The 15,030-nt window shown below is 39.8% G+C and overlaps 1 protein-coding gene across 1 annotated transcript in view; it reads left to right on the forward strand.

Annotated features, from left to right (window-relative positions):
* Window positions 1-15,030, forward strand: part of LOC134576967 (nicotinamide N-methyltransferase-like) — a 24,812-nt gene continuing 9,782 nt past the window's right edge. The window contains exon 1 of the mRNA XM_063435624.1: window positions 1-24. Coding sequence (XP_063291694.1) covers window positions 1-24 — 24 coding nt within the window. The remainder of the gene's footprint in view (window positions 25-15,030) is intronic.

The raw sequence follows: 15,030 nt of genomic DNA on the forward strand, positions 1-15,030 counted from the left end.
ATGGAAAGGGAAAGGAAACTGAGGGTAAGAGGGAAAGTGTGTGTGTGTGTGGGGGGGGGGGGGGGGGGATAAGGAAGGAGGGAGTGAAAAAGAACAAAGATCGCAGCAAATAAAACGGTCACTTTAATTTCCCTACTCTTTTGATCAATTCCCTTCAATATCATAAATATTTCAATCACCTATTTTATGAAAAACTGACCAGGTCTTAATTTCTTAATCTGAGTCTCAAAACAAACAACTTTTAAAAATTACTTTTAACAACTGTAATGGGCTTATTGGCCCCCACCAAAAAAAAAAAAAATACACAGCATCTGCATTTTTTCTGGTACCAGGAACTGCACCCTGAATCAAGAATTTAACCAACCATGTTGATTTCGATATATACTAATACAGCAGTATATATGCACATGTTCTTGATCAAGCAGGGAACTTGTTCATGTTTTATTCTTACCACAGTTTTTGTAATTCTTAGTTTATTGTTGTTAGAGAGATTCCTAACATTAAACTAAAGCTGGTACCATGCCGATGAGCCATGAAGGGTAAAACTGCACAAGTGACATTTACTCATTTAGACACCAAGTTCAATAATATTATAAGGACTTTTCTTAAAAGAGCTGACCATTACAAAGACCATGAGTGCATAAATGCTGCATAAGAGAATTAAGTCTGTGATGGTGGAAATATCCAAACTTGATATATTTTTCCAACTGTTGCAGCAATCATACTACCGGTGTAAATAGACTTTAACTGACATGCTAACCTTGTGCGGTATATTGAAATTTGGCGTCCACAGCAGAAATCGGATTAATCATCACTTATTGCAACATGAGTAAACATGGCATGAGAACAAAGTAAAATTGAGTGATAATAACTAGATTAAAGTCAAAATTCTATTTTGATTTATCCTTACCCAAAATTTGAAATCGTCACTCATAGTATAGATCAGCATGATAAGAAAGAGATAAAAGAGACTGTAGCTGTTTTAGTCCAGTGAATCAGATGTTAAATAACAGATACAATTAGTATCTTGTAATTCCCCAAATCCAAGGTTCTCTTGAAAGCTTGTCACTTCAAAAGTCTGGCAGTCCAATAATGTCACTATATTTGCTATAGTTTATGAAAAATTTATGATTTACGAAAAATTGTATATAGGCATTGGCATGTGGAATTTTCCCAAAGACCTATGTTTGCCTATAAAAGAGGCACCTCGTTGAAAGATAAACTAGTGAAAACTTTGGTTCCTGAGTCTATTGGTACTTTACCTGATGTGAAACAAGGACATTTTCCTTGTTACAATTGTGTCTTTTGTCATTCTATGATCCGGGGTGATGTGATTCACCACCCTCGGAGTGGTAGAAAGTGTTCTATTAAACAATACTTGACTTGTGACTCTGACTTTGTCATCTATGCATTGAAATGCCCGTGTGGCCTTCTATATGTAGGGCAAACTAGTCAGAAATTCAAGAGGAGATTCTCTAAACACAAGTCTACGATTCGGACTAGATTGACTGATTTGCCCTTACCGGCACACTTTGTAGAGGCTAGACATGGTGTCTCTCAGCTCAGATTCCAGATTTTAGAACAAATTATGGAATCACCTAGGAGGGGAGATAGAAATCGGAAGCTTCTGTTACGTGAGGCTTACTGGATACGGGAACTGGATACATTATATCCAAAGGGCTTGAATTATGAATATGATTTGTCTATGCTCATTTAAGGAATGATTGCTTTATTTTACCTTTTGTTTTTAATTCTCCTTTTTTTATATTTTTCAGGATTTTTTAGATGTTTGGTGCTAGTCTCCTAGACACCCTAATTTTCTACTACACGACATGATAAGCTGGATCTTTCAGGGACCTCTAAGATTTCTCAGGGACTACTAAGATGTGGACACAATTTACTCCCTTTTCATTGCACACTTATATTATTATAAGTACATGAATGCACTTTTAGTAGTAAGGATGGCATTTCCGTCCTTTGGTGTTATACACTGTGATCACATTATTATACTTGGATCACTTAGTTAAAAAACTTTTTTACTATTTTTTACACTGTGATCATAAGATTACTTAGACTACTTGGTCACTGTTTGGATTTAATTACCAATTTTGTTTATGATTTGTGACACTTGCACTTTAGTATTATTACTTGCTCTTTATTGATTCACTTAAAAAATATATATACCGTATATACTCGAGTATAAGCCGACCCGATTATAAGCCGAGGCCCCTAATTTTATCCCAAAAAACTGGGAAAACTTATTGACTCGAGTATAAGACTAGGGTGGGAAATGCAGCAGCTACTGGTAAATTTCTAAATAAAATTAGATCCTAAAAAAAATATATTAATTGAATATTTATTTACAGTGTGTGTATAATGAATGCAGTGTGTGCGTATGTGTGTGTGTATGAGTGCAGCGTGTGTGTATGAGTGCAGCGTGTGTGTATGAGTGCAGTGTGTGTGTGTATGAGTGCAGTGTGTGTGTGCATGAATGCAGTGTGTGTGTGTATGAATGCAGTGTGTGTGTGTATGAATGCAGTGTGTGAATGCAGTGTGTGCAGGGCCGGTGCAAGGATATTTGCCGCCGTAGGCAAAAAACATTTTGCCGCCCCCTCCCCCCCCATATGTCCTGACTTCCCCTCCTCCTCCCTCAGTGGTCCTTACCTCCCCACCCCCGTGTTCCTTCACCCCCCCCCCCCCAGTGGTCCTGACTCACCCCTCCCCTAGTGGTCCTTACCCTCCCCTCCCCTAGTGGTCCTTATCCCACCCCCTCCCTCCCATAGTGGTCCTTATCCCCCTTCTCCCTCCCATAGTGTTCCTTATCCCCCCCCATCCCTCCCATAGTGGTCCATATAACCCCCCTTCCCTCCCATAGTGGTCCTTATACCCCCCCTCCCTCCCATAGTGGTCCTTATACCCCCCTCCCTCCAATAGTGGTCCTTATCCCCCCCCTCCCTCCCATAGTGGTCCTTATCCCCCCCCCCCTCCCATAGTGGTCCTTATACCCCCCCTCCCTCCCATAGTGGTCCTTATACCCCCCTCCCTCCAATAGTGGTCCTTATCCCCCCCTCCCTCCCATAGTGGTCCTTATCCCCCCCCTCCCTCCCATAGTGGTCCTTATCCCCCCCCTCCCTCCCATAGTGGTCCTTATCCCCCCCTCCCTCCCATAGTGGTCCTTATCCCCCCCCTCCCTCCCATAGTGGTCCTTATACCCCCCCCTCCCTCCCATAGCGGTTCTTATACCCCCCTCCCTCCCATAGTGGTCCTTATACCCCCCCCCCCTCCCATAGTGGTCCTTATACCCCTTTTTTTTGTTATTATTAATTTTTTGTATTATTATTATTTTTTAATTATTATTTCTTATTTTATTTTATTTCGTCCCCCCTCCCTGCTTGATATATGGCAGGGAGGGGGGCTCTCCTTCCCTGGTGGTCCAGTTGCAGTTCAGTGGGGGGGAGAGGGGGGCTGGCAGAGCTGTACTTACCTGTTCTGCAGCTCCTGTCAGCTCTTTCCTCCTCTGCGCCGTCCGTTCTGCTCTTCTGTCAGCTTACACTTTACACTGGGAGCTGACTGAGGTGCTGACCGGACGGCGCAGAGGAGGAGAGAGCTGACAGGAGCTGCAGAACAGGTAAGTACAGCTCTGCCAGCCCCCCTCTCCCCCCAGTCTGTATTATGGCAATGCAAATTGCCATAATACAGACCTTGACTCGAGTATAAGCCGAGTTGGGGTTTTTCAGCCCAAAAAATGGGCTGAAAAACTCGGCTTATACTCGAGTATATACGGTAGTTATTTAATTGAAGCACCTACTACTTGAGAGCTCTAAATGTGGATACTAGACACTCTCGTGGTTTTTTCTTTTTCTCACATAGATTAACGATGGATCTTTTATGCATATATAGTTTCTTTCCTTATATATATAGACTCTTATGTTCTATATTGGAAATCTTTTTCCCTGTATTTCCTTCGCTTTCTCCTTTTTTATTTAATTTCTGCTAGGTATAGGTGTTAGACTTTTGATGTCTGTACTCTTAATCTGGAATGATTTGCATTGTGCCTATATATGAGGGAATATAATTAGATTATTATTTTTATTACTTCTTTTGTTTATTATTTCTTATTCTATTATATAGTTTTTCATTATTTTATTCTTTATTTTTAGTATTTATTATTCTTTACTATTTCTTATTTATTTATTTCTTATTTTTATTTTTTATTATTATTCATTATTAATATTATTTTCATGTTTTATATTTTATTTATTTTTTTCTTTTATTATTTTTTTATTTTTTCTCTTATTTTATTTTATTTTTAGTTTATTATTCATTAGTCCTATTTATTTTTTTTTATCTTAGTATTCTTTATTATTACTTATTTGTTCATTTATTTTTATTTTTTATATATATTCTTTATATTTTGTGACTTATTTGTTCTCATTTGGTATAATGATTACTTTAAGTGTCCATTTCTGGTATTTCTATATGAATAACTATTACCCTTGTTTATTTAACATTGATTTATACTGTACACTATACTTAATAGATTTGAATTTCCTGATCTGTGCCTTATAGTATGCCTAATGATAATGATGTTCTGTGAAGATACATTTTATGATAGTTATGTGGTATAGTGTGCACACTCCACTATGTGGGTTGTGCAATTGAGTGTAGAATTGAGTATAGAACGATGTTATTTTTGGTCCTCCTGCCAATGACGTCACATGCAGTTCACATAACCGGAAGTGAGGCTCGTCTGGAAACCATGGAGGATACGTTGCATGTATTTATTTTATTTACTTGTTTTCTTTCATTTATCTTTCTTCTCTCATCTATGGGCTCATATTTGTAACCATTGAAACTCATGGTACAACAGGTTGTCTTATGTATATACACCCTAAATTCCTAGCCATAATATAATTGCAGAGTGATTCATGTCTTATTTGTATGAAGTTATTGATATAGTGTACATTATTGATTTGACTTATGTATATATTGTAACACTATTGGTATTGATATGTGTTTCTTTTATAATAATGCTTTTTTAAAATTATTTTTTCATCAATTAGTAATTCCTACTAATTAGTATTAATTGGTTGATTGAACTATTGATTGATTTCCTGTTTGTCAGTGTTTGTTATATAAGCACACTTTGCACCATGTGGTGTCAGCTTGAAAAAGACCTTTCCGGTCGAAACGTTGCGTTACATTCTGTCATAATAAATCTGCCTGCGACTTGAAAATTGGAGTGCCTGTGAGTTTTTTCTTCTTGGATTATTGTACTGGGATTGCTGGTCCTCCTCTGGAGCACCCTTGGCCGTTGGGACTGAGTGCGGTTCTCACCACTTACTCTGCTTTATATTTGCTATAGTGACATCCTGCACACATCCAACCAATCATCTTCCATTAGTGTGGTCCATTAGTGTGGTAGACGTTGCACTTTTTTCTGCACATTTTGGTACCACGGTACTTGCTGCACCAAAGGTAGTTTAGATCATTCCTGGAATGGATAAGATTGCAATTAAACTTTGTAATGGTCAATGTAATTTAAATGTGGGCTAGAATATCTTTATCTTACATCGAGGGCTAGATGCTAATTTGGCATCCATTACAATTAACACGTAAAGATTGTACCTGCTTATCATCCTATCAAAACTGTTTGTTGGAGCAGCAATGTCAGTCGTCATATATAATGAGTATGTTTGACAGATTGCATAAGAGATGGAGCTGTATCAGATCTACACAGATAAAGAATAAAGTACAGTGTGTCTCTTTTTCTGCAGGACTGCATAATTAACTAGTTAATAAGATACCCCGATTACTAATGAAGATGGGGGCATGTCTACTAAAAATTTAAAACTAGTGACTGAGAAGCCATTGCTGCCCAGTTGCTAGAAAATTTGAATCAGAGTGAGGCCTGAGACCTAAACAGCCATACCAGGACTTTATTGTCAGGAATACATGTTCCTTTAAATGTCTGATCCTAATTCTTTTTTTTTTTTTTTTTTTTTAATAGCTTGTAATGTGGCCCAGTTGCTGTCCGGGCTGCTGGGTGGAAGCCCGTTACTTACAGTGTTCTTCCCGCACAGCTCCCTTGTGCAACCTGCAGTGAGGTGGCACTGTGATATAACGTCATCCTGGCACCAGCATCACTATTGGGCGTGCAAGGGACTTTTGCAGTAAGAGCACAGTGGTCCCATCATAGCAGCAACCACTGACCAACAGTGAGAGGATGCCCTCCAGCCCTCACAGAGCAAGGTAGGGAGGCTGGGTGGACCTCTTAATTACAAAATGTGTGCATGAATGTGATTTTTGTGCGTATGCCAGTAATTATGTGTTTTTTAATGTAATTGGGTTTGTGTATGTCTAATTATGTGTGTGATTGTGTGCATGTTAGTGTGTGTATATATATCTTATTGTTTGTGTATATACCTGTGATTGTGTGTATTTATGTGATTGTTTGTATGTGTCTGTGGGGGTGTGATTGTGTGTATATATGTGATTATGTGAAGGTATGTGATTGTTAGTAAAGGTCTGTGATTGTATGTGTGCATGTATGGGTCTGTGATTGTGTTTGCATATTTCCTTTCATTTTATACCAAACACAGTGAGGAGGGTGGGGGGAGGGGGACTAACTAGGGACATTCAAACTGTAGAATTAGGAATACAGATATGTATTCCTAGTGTTACTAATGAAAATTGTTCATACTTACTGTAATTTTCCTCCCTGCCTAATGGTTCAAACGTCAGTTTGAAATCCGCAAGGAATTCCTGGTAACAATGAGCGATACTCCTATTACTTTCCCATAATGGATTAGCCCAGGTTAAGGCCTTACCTTTAAGTTGGTTCATCAGATACCCAATCCTAGCTCTATCTGAAGGAAATGAACCAGGTGAGGCCTCAATCTGATTGAGAAATCCCCTATATTCATGGATATTACCAGAAAAAGGCAGCAGAGGAGATAAGGAGATCGTAGGTGCCTTGTATACTATAGGTGGAGGTACATTAGGCAGTGGTGACATAATTGGAGAAGCCTCAGGTTGTAAATGAGCCGTCCTAGTAAGGAGCGTGCTAAAAGACTAGGCAAATTGATCCATACGGTGATCATTATCCTCTAGCTTTCTCTCACAAGCTGCTATGTGCTGACACACAATCTATGGCCCTGTCGTAATGTCAGGATTACAAGTTGATCCAGCACGAGTACTGTGTCACACCTAGGACTAAGGATAACGTATAACCGGACCTTAGAATGGCCGGACTTAACGTCTCCAAGAATAGTCAAAATACTTACCGAGGTCAGGGACACAGAATCAGACACAAAGATGAGGGAAAGATGAGGGAAAGCCAAAAGTCAAGGATACCAGATATCAGGGAAGTCAAAACAAAGCCAAAGTCAAATACCAGAAAATCAAGATCAGGAACGCACTCTCGGATAACCATAGGCATGAAACCACGATAGGGCACTGAGCAAGAGGAGAACTGGGCCTAAATACCCCTCCTATGGATCCGATTGGCTGTAACCAGCCTTTGACCCCAAAGGCAATTACCAGGTTCCCATTTGCATGATTGCTGCTCAGCACAAACCCTCCTGTGGATTTGATTGTTGCTCGGCGCAACTTTTCCTGTCAGGACAGTAATGTTGCTCAGCACAACTTTTCCTGTCAGGACAGTAATGTTGCTCAGCACAACTTTTCCTGTCAGGGCAGTAAATACCATTAACCACATTTTTCTTTGCGGATGAATATGTGACAATATAACAAATAGCACATTCTCCAACTTATAAAGATTATGCTTTAAGGAATTTTACTCAGTTCTAAAGAATATTAAACCAATTCCAGAGCATTGAGCTAATATCTGAATAAAAATTATAAACCAGACCAGGAGTAGTGAATTTTACAGAGTAGAAGCCTGCAGAAAATAAAACGATTACTAAAGTTATGACCAGGTGAAACAAAAAGCCAATATCAACAGCTTTTAAATCAGTTAAATTAGATTTGAGAAAGAAAAACATACCAGTGAAAACAGTTAGGTAATTGCTTTAGAGTTACCGACTTATGGGAGCAATAAATAGCCCAAGCTGCGCTCCTGGAACCAGCACGATCTACTAAGCTGTGCTCCTGCAACCAATAGGATCTACTAATCGGTGCATCTGTAATCAGCAAGATCTACTAATCTGTGCATCTGCAATCCGCATTTAAAAAATACATTCCCTATCTTGATTAGTAACAAGATGATACCTGGCAATAGAAAAACTTTTGTAGAATTGTCTCTTGTGTAAATACATAGGTGTGCACACAAAAAACTGCTGAACTACAACTCCCATGATTCTATGAATGAAATAGATAGACTGAGAATCATGGGAGTTGTAGTTTAGCAACATCTGGAGGGCCAGAGTTTGGGAAAGCCTGCCTTAAGGACTGAGGCAGTTGTACAAGTTGTGATCAAAACAAAACGTTAAATAAAACCTTGAATTTGCTCTATATTTCTGTTCAACCATAATTCACCTCTGTCATATTAAATGCACCCACACATCATATATAATTTTATTCGGGAGAAACAGGGCTTTCATGTCACAACAAATATTTATATGTTAAACACAATTTAATATGAATAAAATATTTTTAAAAAATATGAGAAATTAAGACATTATGGCTTTTTTTTTTTTTTTAGCTCTGCATGACAATTTAACTGTGAATGTAATAATACTGTTAGCTGTTACTGTAATAAAGTACACACATTTGTAATGAAATACTATCTGATTCAGAGGTCACAACATTGACCAATGAATAAGTGCTAAAAGAGCCCTAAAATTACTCTCACAGAATAGGGAATAACCCTCAAATATAGTATAGAAAGATAAGAAATAGGACTAAAAAAAGTTGTTTAATCTGATGGATAAATCATGTATTATAATAACTGTTAGTCATGCCCCACTGTTTTGGTATTTAAAGTTTTACTGCGGCATTTAAACTTATTGGTCAGACTGTGTAGTTATATATCGTAACTTTCTAACGATCATATTACACTAATATTAGGGAATCTTTTGCCCGTTGTCATCTTACAGGCTAACCACTCCCAATTTGACCCCACGTGGGTACCGCCCAAGTTTGGCAGTACGCCTCACCGCTCACGTCAGGACCGCGTCATATGACGCGGCCGGCAAGGGACGGGTTTGAGAGGCATCAGACCATTATGATCACACGTGAGCACCATCTAACTCCAGCACCACGCCTCTCCACTCACAGTGGGACCGCGTCATATGACGCTGCCGGCAAGAGGCGGGTTTGAGAGGCGTCAGACCAATAAGCGACGAGCACGAACGGTAGACCACGTGGGTTATACAGCTGGCCACAGTTACTGCTGATTACAACTAAGGGTATTTAAATCGCTACAGAGAACTTCAATAGTTCATTGCTCCTGACGACGGCGTGCTGAAACGCCGAAACGCACGTTGAGCTAGTTTTATTTATTTATTTATTTATTTTTGCACTCTTTGGTAGCACTTATGGATTGATTTATTTAATCTAGTTTTAAGTTATTAGGACAGGTAGGGACCTAGGTTAAGGTAGGCACCAGTGGTTTCTCACAGTGCCGAGGTACTTAGGGACAGTCTACTCTTTACAGGGGTTTCTGTCAAGGCATAACTTATGGGACTCTTTATTGTTTCCCTATAGAGGCTTTTTTACCTCTCTATATTAGCCCACTTTTTTAAGTTATCTCTACCACCTAGGATCATTTTCTATGAGATTTGGATGTGGGGAGTTTTAACCTCCAGTCAGGACACTTGTCAGATAGCTCCTTTATTTTAGCAAGTATCTGATTTTTTGTGCTTACCTCTGGTTGGTTTACCACCACTCCTCTTTCTACCTGTCCTATTCCCCTTTGTTTCCCTTTAGGATTATTAAAGGTAGGGACTTCCCTTTTTCTCTTGTATTACTCTCCAATTACAGACTTTTTTAGTCCTATTTCTTATCTTTCTATACACAAATTTGTATTCAGCGATTTCTTACGAGTAAAACAGTACCGCCCATGTACAGGTTTTATTGTGTTTTGGAAAGTTACAGGGTCAAATATAACACGTTACATTTTTCAGTTTATACTCATTTAAATTTGCCAGACTGGTTATGTTTCCTTTGAGACTGTATCCTAACCCAGGAATGAGAGTTAACCCCATGATAGCATACCATTTGCAAAAGCAGACAACCCAAAGTATTACAAATGGGGTATGTATAGCAATGTGGAGATGACGTGATGACGTAGGACGCAGCAACTGGGAGCAGCGGATGTAGGGAAGCTGTGGGAGAGCGTGGTGTGAGGAACGCGATAGGACGAGAACAGCAGACTGTCGGTACTAACCGCCCTGGTTTGTAGTGGAGCAATTGCGGACTAGAGATGGATAAGTACCGACCTTTCTTAGAATGGCAAGCTCATACTAAGAGGGGACATGAAAAGCAATCCACTAAGGAAAAAATAAGGTAGTCAAATGTCCATTTTCACAAGTTTTAGTTTGATTTCCACCTTATGGATATTTATATTTATTTATTATTTATTATTATTTTTTTTATTTTGACTTCTAATTAATATCTCTTTACATATAGAAGATCCAATTTTGAAACCTTAGAAAGCTAGCCTGCATTTTTTTGCCGATAACTTTATCAATGCTTATTCCCTAGGCTTCAATTAAAAACTCTGTAACCATGCACTATCATTATATCTAAACTTTATCTTTAAGCTTACTACTCAATTCATAAGGGGTTAAAATTCCCTCCAAAGATCTTGATAAGAGTTAATCTTGACTAGTCTCCACGTCATTCTCTGAGCGGTTTCCTATTGGCACTCAGAAGGATGACGATTTTTGAATTCACCAATATGAATGGTTACCATCCTTTAAAATCCCGGTCTTTTCCCACACATCAGTTCCCTTCTGATGAGTTGGCGAAACGCGCGTCCCACTGTGGATTGCAAAACTATGTTTTGCACATGTATTTGGGAGTAGGTTTCTGAAAACTTTAGAACAGAACCTCCCAATTTTGTGATATTTTACCTTTTCAGATCGGATTTATGGTTATTTAACCCTCTTATTTAAGAATTATTTATCTTTTTTGCGTCTTAATCATTGCATCAGAAGGTTCAGGATTTTAAACCTGACCTTAGAGGAAATTTGGATGCATATTTTTGAGTTATTTGAAAAGGTTTAAAATATCTTACAATGTGATCTATTTTTCCTCTACTAACTAGTTGGCATTTGCACATTGGTACATCACCATATTGAATACTTGTTTACATATATTTGATAATTGGATATTTTATCAATTCACCAATTTTAATAGAACTATTAAAAGTTATATTTTATTGATAGGACACTCATTTCTTGTTTGTTTATCGCTTTTGTCTATGGGTTAACCCCTTGTAGAGTGTTCCTTTAGCTTCCTTTTTCTCTCTCTTGTTTTGTTCCTTTAAACTGAAAATGCAGTTATATATCAGTCCTGATTGTTAAATGCATAACATGTTTAGAATCGAAATTACCTTTTGATAGCTAACCCTTACCCTATATCAACCCCCACACTAATGTTATAAGAACCATATCCCTTAACTAATGCTTACACTAACCATATGCCTACTATAATATTACCCTTAACTATTCCTAACCCTAAAACAGCATTAACCCTTATTCTAACCAAACTGTACAGCTAAACCTAACCATAATAATAACCCTATGATAACCCTAGCCATTTATAGTTAAATATCCTCCTCCAATAATATTGTAAAGTGCTACGGAATTTATTGGCGCTATAGAAATGCCCCAAAAAATAATTATAATACCCTACTCTTACACCTAAATATAACCCTAACCCTACCATTATCCTAACCCACACCACTAACCCCAACCTTAAAACCTAAGGTAAACCACTGCTAATATCAAGTCTGATTTAAGAATATAGATTTTACAATTTAACATAGTAGTCTATAACTGCCATCTACTGGCCATTTTTATAATTACACTTAGTTTGTTTATGAATGGAGTCCGGTTTTCCAGCCAATTATACTGAGATCGCTGCTGAGCAAAGCTCAGCACTGGTCACAAATGGCTAAGAACAGGCTGGGAGACCTTTCCAGGGTCTATTCAGACCCTGTAGGGTCTCCCTAAAATTGCCTGCAGCCCAGAAAAACCACAGCTGAGTTCAATTGCTCAGCACGGTTTTATCAATAAATGTAAAAGGCTCTATGCAGTGTTGACTTCCACCACTGTATAGAGCTCATCGGTAAGTTTGGGGCAACTAAAAATTGTCCCAGCAGACAGAAGGGAGCCCCAGCTATTCATTGACACCTGGGATTCCCTGGTGTGAGCAGAGATTTAATCCCGCGCACACCAAATATGCTGGTTGTAACATGCCACACAGGTATTTCTACAAACTCTGTGTAGGACGCAATGGAACTTCCTACCATAAGGAAGGGGTTAGGTAAATTTTTAAAAACTAATTAATTTTGTGAGCTTTGAAGCTGGTTTTTAGTAAGTGACTGCACTGTATTCTGTATCTTGTATTACTTGGTGTCGTGATCACCAGGGGAACCTAAGCATACAGACGGGACACACCACATAGAATTGCAAATACCGGTCCTTAAAATGGCCGGGATATGCAAAAAGGGATAGTCAAAGTACAAGTCAAGGTCAAAGGGAAACAGAGAGACAGAGTAAACGTAAGGCAAGCCAAAGTTCGGTAACCAATGCATTCAGAGTATAACGCGATATTGTGAAAAACAAAGACCACAACAGGGCACTGATGCAAGGGGGAGGTTAGCTTATTTACACACAGGGTGTGTCTGATTGGCTAACCTCCAATTAGTGTTAACCACAATACGCGGGATGTATTTCATCACTGTCATCACTGTGTGCCGGGTCACATGACCGGGTCCAGCACATATATAAAGCAGCTGCTCTGGAGCATGCAGTGTCCGAAACACTGTCAGTCTGGAGCACGGCGGCGTGGGCAGGGACCTGATGGCACCGCTCATGGGCTGCCGAAAGCAGCGCGTATGCAGGGGACCTGACACTTGGTCCCAATGGCCCCCTTATGATGTATGCATGTTTAGACGAGTGCAGCATTCTTTGTTTCATATGTGTACATTGATCAGCCATAACATTAAATCCACCAACAAATGAAGTGAATAGCATTAATTTAATGTCATTAATGGCACCTATCAAGGGTGGGATATATTGGGCAGAAAATGAACTCTCAGTTCTTGTATTGCATGTGTTATGAGGAGGAAAATGGACAAGCACAAAGATTTGACTGACTTCGACAAGGCACAAATAGTGATGGCTAGATGACTGGGTCAGAGCCATGGGCATCCAGAGGAATTTTTCCAGGGGGGAGGCATAATTGTGACATCCATGCTTGGTCCCTTTTTGACAGTGTCATGAAAGGGAAGGGGCATAGTCATTATCACATAAAGCCAGGTTGAATAGCATTTTCACAACTATGGTGTTAGGAATACATGTTTGTATTCCTGACACTATAGTGTTCCTTTAAGCAAATTAAAGGAACATTCTGGTTACCATAACAACTTCATCTAAATGAAAATGCTATGATGCCAGGAAGCCCCTGGGTGCTCTCTTTCCTTTAACCCCTTAAGGACACATGACATGTGTGACATGTCATGATTCCCTTTTATTCCAGAAGTTTGGTCCTTAAGGGGTTAAGGGATTAAACCACTCTCAAATGGTTTAACCCCAAAGACTTCCTTCAGCTCCCGATCTCCAGGTCGCTCAGTGGTATTCGGCTTCTGAAACGTAGTGTCAGGAAGGGCAGATTGACGTCAAGCATGGGTGCTGCAGATTGGCTAGAGTGGTCAGTTGATGCTCTAAGCCAATCGCTAGTTCCCGGTTCATAATTTTTTGTAACTTTTTTATGACTGGGGAGCTACCATTGGCTTAGAGTGCCAGCTGGCTGCTCTAGACAATCAGCGACACCCCTACCCAGCGTCACTCTGTGTTTCCTGACACTCAGTAAATAAAAGTGAACACATTAACACTGATATTTTTTTTACCTGAGGAGATGAGAAGGTCCAAAGTTTCCCTGCCAGGCCCAGGTACCAAAGCCTTATGATGTGGTGTCCAGAATAAAGTGGAGGGTTCACTTCACTTGTCCTTTCTGCTCCAGTCTCCTTTTCTTCTCCTTCATTTGACAGTGTTCTTTTTCTTCTGACACTGTCTTCTCTCCTCCATGTCTCCTTCTGCTCCTTTGCCTTTCTGCTACTTTCTGCTTATTTTGCACCCTTCTGCTCCTTTCTCTTTCTGATCCCTTTCTGCTCCTTGCAGACCCTTTCTGCTCCTTCTACTTCCCTGATCTATAGGCTATCTCTCCCCCCCCCCCCAAGCCTCACTTACCTGATCTTTAGGCTGCCCCCCCATCCCTCACTTACCTGATCTGTAGGCTGTCTCTGCTTGTCCAGGAGTTGCTGGCTGCACTCTGTGCTGCTCCCCTGCGGATTCAGTCAGGAGAGAGAAGCAGGGATAAGATGTAGCTTCCCATCCCTGTCCCTCTCCATACACAGCACCGGTATTGCACTGTATTTTTACTCTCACACGAAAAATAGCAGAACAAGCTGAAAAATCCAGGGGGAGGGGGCACAAGTGCCCCCCCTTGCTCCCCCCCTGTGGACACCGATGGTCAGAGCATCTCCAAAATGGCAAGTCTTGTGGGGTGTTCCCAGTACGCAGTGATAAGTACCTACCAAAACGGGTGCCCAAGGTTCATTCATGCAAGTTTGAGTGAAAGTTAGCCTGTCTGGTCCGATCAAACAGAGGAGCTAATGTAGCTCAAATTACTGAAAAACCTAATGCTGGCCATGATAGAAATGTGTCAGAACACAAAGTGCATCACAGTTTGATGTGTAGCCGCAAACCGGTCAGAGTGCCCATGATAAAAAATAAATTAGGTCCAGGCACTCAGGATTGCTGCAGGAAGGCAGGTTTATTGGAACAAAAAGTGCAACGTTTTGGCGTCCACAGAGGCCTTTATCAAGCTATCACC

The sequence above is a fragment of the Pelobates fuscus genome, chromosome 11, assembly GCF_036172605.1.
Source record: "Pelobates fuscus isolate aPelFus1 chromosome 11, aPelFus1.pri, whole genome shotgun sequence".
Taxonomy (NCBI): domain Eukaryota; kingdom Metazoa; phylum Chordata; class Amphibia; order Anura; family Pelobatidae; genus Pelobates; species Pelobates fuscus.